At 43.9% G+C, this 9,045-nt stretch overlaps 1 protein-coding gene across 1 annotated transcript in view; it reads left to right on the plus strand.

Moving 5' to 3' along the window:
* Positions 1-9,045, plus strand: part of LOC101859926 (equilibrative nucleoside transporter 3) — a gene marked incomplete in the record, with an annotated part of 44,767 nt that overhangs the window by 16,728 nt on the left and 18,994 nt on the right. Inside the window, 1 exon segment of the mRNA XM_013081137.2 lies at positions 7,749-7,916. Coding sequence (XP_012936591.1) covers positions 7,816-7,916 — 101 coding nt within the window.

A 9,045-nucleotide genomic window follows, 5' to 3' on the forward strand; every position in this document is an offset into this window, starting at 1 on the left:
GGGTTTTTTTTTGGGGGGGTGGTTTGCTTTTCGACCCAGTACACACTATCACTGAGTATCATGAGATTCCTGATACTGTTCGTCTTGTCGTGGATCAGTCACCATGACCTCATTGTAGGGGCTCTTACGAATACATTGTGTTCGTCTGGTCTTTTCTTTGGTCTGTCGCCTCAAAGTCTTTCGTCTTCGCGTTTTCCATGACATATGATCGCCCCGATTCGAGTTCCTGTCCCAGCGTTTTTTATCTTGGGGTTGTTTCGGGAGTTTGTACCACACTCCGGCCCTTGGCTCGGTCTGATTAGAAACGGCCAGAGGTCCCTTCTCTTAGATAACGATACAGAGTTGGAAAGATCGTTGTTTTCTTGTTGTACAACTACTTCCTTCTTCCTTGTTTTGTTTTTTTAAAGCTTTCTTGGAACTGTGATACCCCCCCCCCCCCCCCCGGGGGGCAGTGCTACTGACTAAAGTGTCTTTAGGCCATTCCCAAAGGGGGGACATTAACCATGTTCTTATGCACAGTAAAATTGTAATTGTAAATGGGTTGATTCATCATTGTTACGCTCATAACTGTGCCTGAACTTCAACAGGGAACTTCTGCTTTTTCTTTCCTAATCCTTACTATCATCATTTTCCTCTCATTCTTTTGTATTTTTGTCACACTCGTGTGACCAGTTATTTCCGTGGTGCCTTGATAGTCGAAGCAGACCTTGTGCTTGAAACTAGAGAAGTGAGCATGGAGTAAGTCTGATTCCCTGTAAGGACTTCTCTGTTAACATCCACCCCTTGGCGCTCATATGACCTTATGCAGTTGCGAGCGCTGAAAAAACTCTACTAAAACTTAAACTAGAATTATCTTGGAACTGTATCGTGTTCATGTGCTTTGTATTATTGTAACGCACATTGGATATTGAACATTTTCTATCCCCTCCAGGGCATTGCTCTTGACTGATGTTTTCTTTGGGCTATTCCCAAAGGGGGGATATTAACATGTTCTTATGCGCAGCAAAATTGTAAATGGGCTGATTTGTCGATGTCATGCTCAAACTGTGCCGCAACAACGTAGGGGGAACTGCTGCTTTTTCTTTTCTCGTCCTTACTCTCGTCATTTTCCTTTACTTCTTTTGTATGTTTTTGACTCTCTTGTGAAGTGCTATTTCCGGGGTGCCTTGAAAGTCGAAGCAGACATTGTGCTGTTGAGGCCAGAGAGGTGGGCAGAGTAAGCCTGATTCCCCGTTTGGACTTCCCGATTGACATCCACCCCTTGGCGCTCATATGACCTTATGCAGTTGCGAGCGCCTTAAAACATAAAAAAACAAGAACATTTTCTTAGTGGAAATGCGCTATATTATTATTATATTATTATTATTATACATTATGAGATCGGGTACTCTACTGGCTGTACCTTTAGGTCATGTCTGTGTTCATTCCCAAAGTCCCTGTTACTGCTAGACTCGATGCCTGATACTTGTGGAGCTGACTCCAAACTTTGTGAACCTGAAGGCCCGGGACCCGACCGATAGTAAACAATTCTGTTTTTTAAAATTATTATTATTATTATTATTATTATTATTATTATTATTATTATTATTATTATTATTATTATCCTGACCCTAAATCGAACCTTAACCAAAAGTAGACGTAACCCTTAACCTTATCCCTGTAGCCCCCAAAATAAAGTACATGTACTATTAGTAGAAAATGCCGATATCGTAATGAAGATGAACCATCATCAAATGCCATATCTGGGGCAGACATCGGCGTTTATGGCTCTCCTTTCATTCCTTTGCTCAGATGTTCTTTAAAAAAAGGTACATTACCCTGATCTTTCCGCGTTATCCATCTGTTTTAAGTCCTCCAAGTACATGTATCGCAACGTATAATATAAAAATATGCTTTCTAATAATTATGTGATGATCATTGGCTCATGTGCGTTCGCGGCAAGGCGGCATTGCATTGGGCCCTCCTGGATGCTCCGTTTTAGCCTTTTATTGTTCAGCATCGACACACGTCTGGTTTTGGGTTGGTACTGTTGTTTTTGTTTTTTGTTGTTTGTTTGTTGTTGTTTTTAAAGAAAATGAATGGGTGCGGAAAATGAATGGGTGCTTGGCGGGTGCTCTGGTGTGGTCTGCTTCTACTTTCCTATCAAACATCTTTCGTCCTTATCTCCCCTTCTCTGTAATGTTTGTTACTCTCTTGTAACAGCTCTAATCTTCTGGCGCTCATATGACCTTATGCAGTTGCGAGCGCCCTTCAAACATCTACTAAAACTAACTAAAAGAAAGTGAGATTCTTTTGTGAAAATACAAGCGTGACTGCAGTGATGTCATCTCCCCGAACTGTTTTTTTTTTCTTCTCCTGCGAAGCGTCGTTGGTTGATACTAGTTACGTGCTTCAGAATTTCAAGGAATACTTGTGCGGCTCATTATCGTCCTTTCCTCGGCTATGATTCAAACGCCTTTTGACACTTTTTTGTTCACTTGTCGCCCACATCACCTCGGCTGTGGCAAGGATGCAAACTATGATCCCCGCAGGGGCACGCGCGTGCCTCGGATGACGCAATCATCACAGCGTGACCCGTCTCCTTCTCCTTGTTTTTCACCTTCTTGTCCCTTTCCTTTGAGTTTTTTTGCACGCCGCGTCCTTTTTAAAAGCGGTGCAGCTTATACGTTTTCCCTTACTAGTTGTGAGTGATGAAAGGCCGGTCGGTCAGCCAGTTCGTATTATTCAAACTTGAACTCGTGAGGTGAGTAAATCAACGTTACGTTTGCTGTCGTTGTGTTTATTTGACCCCCTGTTTCGAAGCCACTTACGCGATGAAGTTGAATGCGACTTGATGGGTGGTTGGAGGACGCCTCTGGTGGTGGGTCCCACTTCTTTATTTCTGTTTGTTGTGTTTACATGTATTATTTTTTTCAGGACTAAATGACTATTATTGTGTCGGTTTGCTTCTCTTCTCCCAGACGAAACAAATGTTTTGTTTTTTGTTGTTGTTGTTGTTGCTTGAGTAAGTGTTTTACGGCGCTTGCAACCTCATAAGTTCATATGAGCGCGCATGAAACATTACACATTTTCAGTGTGGTTGGAATTAATTTTGAATTTTGCCCGGATGGCGACCACCAAGGATTCTTTAACGTGTGCAACTTGCACATGGGACCTCTGAGATTTTTTGTCTATCCGAGAAGGCTAGATGTTAGGTTCTACCTGCCCTAAGATCAGGGTGTGGGTGAACGACAGCAGTAAGAAGGTGCCAAGGACAAGCAGCAGAAACACTGCAGAAAGTAGAAAGAGTTAGGAGCCCAGAGGAGGAGGGGGGGGGGCAGAAAGTAGAAACGAAAGCAGACAACAGAACATTGTTAGAGGGCAGGGAAGGGGGCGGAAGAAGATTTTTTCCCCGTCGCTGTCAGGTTTCGAACCCGGATCTATTGAGAGGCGAACACCGTAGCTCTAGACCAGGAGAGAGCCCCCCCCCCCCCCCCTTGAAATTTTAATCTTGTTTTGATATCTGGCTGCGGAGTCGGTCATTGGATGACCTAGTGGTTAACCAGGACTCTAGTGTGTTTGGTCGGCTCCTCTTATCTTGGTGAAGCAGGTAGATGGAGGGCGTCATTGGTAGGTCCTGCTTCTTTACTTTCTCTCTATTGTTTCTGTCTGTCTGTCTTACTACTTTTCCCCAGCACCAAATGACCATCATTGCACCGATGTGCTTCTATCTCTTTATTTAAACAAACAAAGAAACATATGTTTGGACTGGTGTTTGTGGTGTACTGGTAAGTTCTTTGGGGATGTAAGCAAAAGACGTGGGTTTGATTTCCATGTTTGAATTTTTCAACCACAACGTCTAACAATTTCAAGTCGTACGCGTAACTAACATTTTGCACGGGGCAAAAAAAAGAAAAAAAAAGAAAAAGTTTATTTTTTAAAAATCCCCGCTTTAAGTGTGTGTGGGGTTGGTTTTTTTTTTTTTTTTTTTTGGGGGGGGGGGGTTTGGTAAGTGTTTACGGCGCTGGCAGCTGCATAATACGGTCATATGAGCGCGTGTTTTATGTTTGCCATTGTATCGAGTATCTGCGTCTGTCTGTTGGGATGCTGTGTCTTACACAGTTCGGGTTGGCCCTGACACCGGGATCGAAGCACCCCTTCAGCTAAACGATCTAACTGGTACGTACGTTACACGATCATAAAGCAGCGTGGTTATTTTCTTAGTCTTGGGTTGTTTTTTGACAGTTTGGTAGACCGGCGTGCAGATGGTTGATGAAGGACGCCACTTCGCTACCCTAGAATAACACGTACAAAGTTCTATCTGCTCAGTAGCCTACTTAGTTTTGGAAATTTGACGTAAAAAATGTTGAGTTTCACATGTCAATTTTTTTCGAATGTAATTCTTTTAATATAAATCTTATCGGTGTGATTAGTATCCTGGTTTGTTCTTGGCAAATGGTGGGTGGTTGGCGGGCGCTGTCGTGTGATTTGCTCCTTATTTTATGTCAAACTGCTAATACTGCTATTGTCTTGTCTTACTAAATACTAAGTGGGAGGTTGACGGGTGCTCTGGTGTTGTTTGCTCCTTCTTTCCTATCAAACACCTATCGTCCTTATCTCTCTTCCGTCCTTTTTTGTGTTTGTTACTCTCTTGAAACCAAGGGCCTTACAACCTCATTGCTTGAAACACATCTGTTTCTCGGCACTTATACGATTTTATTGTGTTGCAAGTGCCGTAAAACTCTAAATGAAATTAAAACTAAAAACCATAGACCTATTATTAGGCTAATAATAGGTCGATGCTAAAAACTTAAACTATACGACGAGACTGGCAGAAATACCCGTTATCGCGCCGAGTCACCCTTACAATCCTTTCCTATTGTCATCAGCTTACGCGTCAATGAGAGATGAGATGAGAGCGATACAGTTTCCACGGGTCAAGTGCCTGAAGAGCCCCATAGGTGTAATCAGCCTGCCATCGATTGCGCGCTGTACTTGAATCAAAAGCCGTGAGCATTCCACGGTTATCAGTCCACAATCAGTTACACCTACATCAGTGCTACCAATTGACACACGTCACCCTACAGCTGTCATTAGCCACCATAAGCTGTCATTGCCGGCCATTGTGGAAGGGGGGGGGGGGTCAGTGTTTTTATGGCGCTCGCAACTGATTAGGGTCTTGTGAGCGCGCAGGACACTCATTATTTTCAGTTTTATAGGAATTTTGAATTTTTCCCGTGTGGCGGCCGAAGCTTACTCGTATTGATTTCGGGACCTCTGAGGAATCTTTAACGCGCGCAAATTGCACACGGGATCTCCGAGATTTTTCGCCCTTGTCCGAGAATGCATGGGGTAGATCGGGGGTGTGGCTGAAAGACAGCAGTAAGAAGGAGCCGAGGAGTAGCAGTAGAAAGGCTGCAGAAAGAATCAGGTGCCTAGAGGAAGGGGCAAAGGGGAGGTAGGGGAGAGGGAGCAGAAAGTGGAGACGAAAGCAGACGGCAGAACATGTTCACAGAGCAGGAAAGGAGATGAAAGGAGAAAATTGTAGAGAAGAAAATGTTCTGTCGCTGTCAGGTTTTGAACTCGGGACCTATTGAATGAGAGGCGAACACCGCATTCTCTAGACCACAAGAGCCCCCCCCCCCCCCCCCCCCTCTCGGAAGATCGAGGTTCAGTGCTTGCATCAAGAGTCAAAAGCAGTCTCTGGTTATCAGCCTACACTTAATTACACGTACGTCAGTGCTGCCAGCTCGCTACTCAGAATTACAAAGTACTATCTCCTCAGTACCTAGTTTTGAAATGGTATAGGTTTAACGCCCCAATCAACACTGTTTACCTAGTTTTGAGAAATTTGACGTCAAAATTCTTTAGTTTCACAGTATGTCACGCTTTTTCGAACGCATTTCTTCGAATATCTTGATAACGACCCTGAATATTCTTATGGTTTTGATAGAGCAGATAGAATAATAATATTTTGTTTCTGACCTCATGGTCTTACAAATTCAAAGCGGCCAAAAATTAATGTCAGATAGGACTTTGTATTTCTAAGGTAGCCAGTTCTCATTGTCGGACAGTGTGGCGCAGTAGGCTGTGACCTTGGTCGTTGTGGCGGAAGATGGAGGTACTTGCATCCGAGTTGGGTCTGAATTATTAACCCTAGACAGGCAAAGTCGAAGCAGCCAGCCTCCTAAATTGTGTCTATTGTGTCGGTGGGGGCATAAAACATTTATGATCGATCAATAAACAATCTCTATGAATAGAAAAGGTCCCGATAAAGGCGTGTTTTGTTTTTGTTTGTTTTGTTGTTGTTCTTTTGTACCTCCGACGTCGATCAACCCAGCGGGATAGTCATCTTGTTTGTGTGCTATTCCACCTCTGTGATGAGCTGGCGAGTAGATCTAAAACCCACGTGGTATTCCTCTGTCCCGGCGCTTAGAAGGCCAGTTGAACGACACTGTTGTTCAAAGTTGTTGGTCGTTGGTGTGTGTGGTGGTGGGGGGCACTGTCTCTACTTACCTGCGGCGTCGCTGTTGTTCTCAACTTTTTGTCGCCAATTTGGCTATCACTGTATTATTTCTCTGTGTAGAGCGAGTCACCTGAATATATTAAAATCCTTGTCTGTCTGTCTTGTCTGTCTGTCTCGCTCTCACTGTGTGTGTCTCAATCTTTGAGTGTGCGTGTCTGTATTTTTGACTGTATTCTCTCTCTCTGTCTCTGTCTCTCTCTCTCTCTCTCTCTCTCTCTCTCTCTCTCTCCCCCTCGCCCTGTCTCTCCCGCCCTCCCCCTCGCTCTGTCTCTCTGTCTCTGTCCAACTCTCTGTCTGTCTCTCTCTCCCCCTCTATTTATCTATATATCTCTGTCTGCCTGCCTGCCTGCCTGCCTGTCTGTCTGTCTGTCTGTCCAGAGAATTACGTGTTGTAAGCTCAAAGCGATGGCTGTTCGGGAGACATCCTGGTGAGAAGAATAAACCACTTTGTCCTCAGCTGCCGGATGTGTTGTTCCCACCATGTCACTGATGAGCTCACTTCTGCTCATGTCTCTCTTGGTCTTACTTGCTGCTCTCCTGGCGCATTCATTTCACAGGTGACCATGCAGATGGTTGACGGGTGCTCTGGTGTGGTTTGCTCCTTCTTTCCTATCAAACATCTTTGTTCCTTATCTCTCCTTCTTGGGAGACATTGCGCCGCCAAGAGCGAAATGCTCGCAGCTAAAGGGATTTGAAAACAACAACAACATCTCTCCTTCTTATTTTTTGTCTCCTCCTTCCTTTTTTTGTGTTTTGTCACTCTCTTGTAAGAGTTTTTAATCTTCGGCACTTATTTGACCCAATTGTGTTGAAAGTGGTGTAAAACTCTTATTAAAACTAAACAGGTGACCACTTTCCGCTCAAAGGCTTTTGTCAGGGACCAAGCCTGGCAGGGGTGTGTGAGCGTTGGTATGTTGATGGCATTGAGGATTTTTGCCTTTACGCTCCTCATTATTTTTTAATGTCCCACCAGGAGGAAAGGGACGAGTTGGAGATAACATTTTTTGCATTCTGGCAACTTGCCTTTATTTCTCTGTCGAGAGCTTTATGCAGATACCAGAGCGAACTCAAATTATGTTTATTCCTTTTCTTTTTTTTCTTTTTTTTGTCTTGCCCGCTGTGAAACTTTTACCTTTTACTTACTTTTTACCTCTTTCCTTCCTCTAATATCCTTTGGATTTCGAGGGAATGTGCAGGTTTCTGTAACTTATACCGTAAAACATGTTTTTTCCTTTGGTTTTAGCTCCCCTTTGTGACATGAAGAGTCTGAAGCGAGGATAGAGGCTGAGGAGAACTGTGAGCTAGAGCTGATGGCGTACGAACAAGTCTACGAGGAGGAGGAGGAGGAGGAGGATCCGGAGGAGACGCCCTTGATTCAGTCCGGCTCTGGCCCCAAAGCTCCCCCAGATAGGTACAACAACGCGCACCATGTGGCTTGACTTTGTGTTTCTGCAGTTGTTGTTGGGTTGTTTTGTTGTTGTTCTTGTTTGCTTTTATTTGTTTTGATTGGTATTTTTGTTGTTTGGTTTGTTTGTTTGTTTTGGGGGGGGGGCTGGCTGCGGAGGAAGTAGGTAGCTTGCACCAGCCTCTTTTGGTGTAATGGTTATGCTTTTGGCCTCACGAATAAAGACATGAGTTTTCCGTGCCCAAATTTCTAAGTTTATTTTATCGAGCACCTCTACTGTTTTTCTGCTAGGATACCAACTTGCTCTATAACATTCAGCTCAGGTTGCCCCCAACGAGCTGGATCAAAGTTGCCCACCTCTCGTATAGCTGAAATTGAGTCTACAACAGAGCAAAACTATTATCTTTTTCAGCCCTTCTCTTCAATTTCCACCTTCCAAGGTCTGTTTGAATGACATCACATCAATGTTTCTGATGGGGGTTCCAGCCAGAGTTCATCGTCCTTTGAGAAAAAAAACTTTGTGCACTTGTCATTTTCATATAGTCTACGATTTTACCTGTTTTGGTAGCAATATTCTAGCAAGCGAGCCAAAAGATACCATTAGACTCCTTGATTCCTATGTGTCATGACGCATACCGGTATAGTGTAATGGTTTGGCTTCTGACCATTGCATACTAAAGACCGAAATTAAATTCCTGTACATCAAGTGTGGAACGCTGTATTCCATTCAACCCAGGTTGCCTTTTTCAGTAGATGTTGTGCTGAATGTGGCGTTAAATACTGACTTAGAGTAAGTACTTGTACATAAGAGATGACAGCTTACTGCATTGGGCGTGAGGCTGTGTTGGGCTTGTAGGAGGGGGTGGGGGGGGAAGGAGGGGGATGCTACATAAAGAGTATGTAAATTTATTCACCATACAAGCCAAGATGGGCGTTTCTCAGTTCCCTTTGTAGCTGCCTGACAATGCATGCGGTGAAAAACAAGCACACCACAGACTTTCCTCTGACTGTGGTTGCATCATAATATTATGTGCTGTGCATGTTCATGAATTCAAAAGTTATGAAAATGTTATGAGTTTGGCAGTGAGGACAAAAGTGTGTGTGTGTGTGTGTGTGTGTGTGTGTGTGTGTGTGT

This window comes from Aplysia californica, unplaced genomic scaffold (genome assembly GCF_000002075.1).
Source record: "Aplysia californica isolate F4 #8 unplaced genomic scaffold, AplCal3.0 scaffold00117, whole genome shotgun sequence".
NCBI classification, from domain to species: Eukaryota; Metazoa; Mollusca; class Gastropoda; order Aplysiida; family Aplysiidae; genus Aplysia; species Aplysia californica.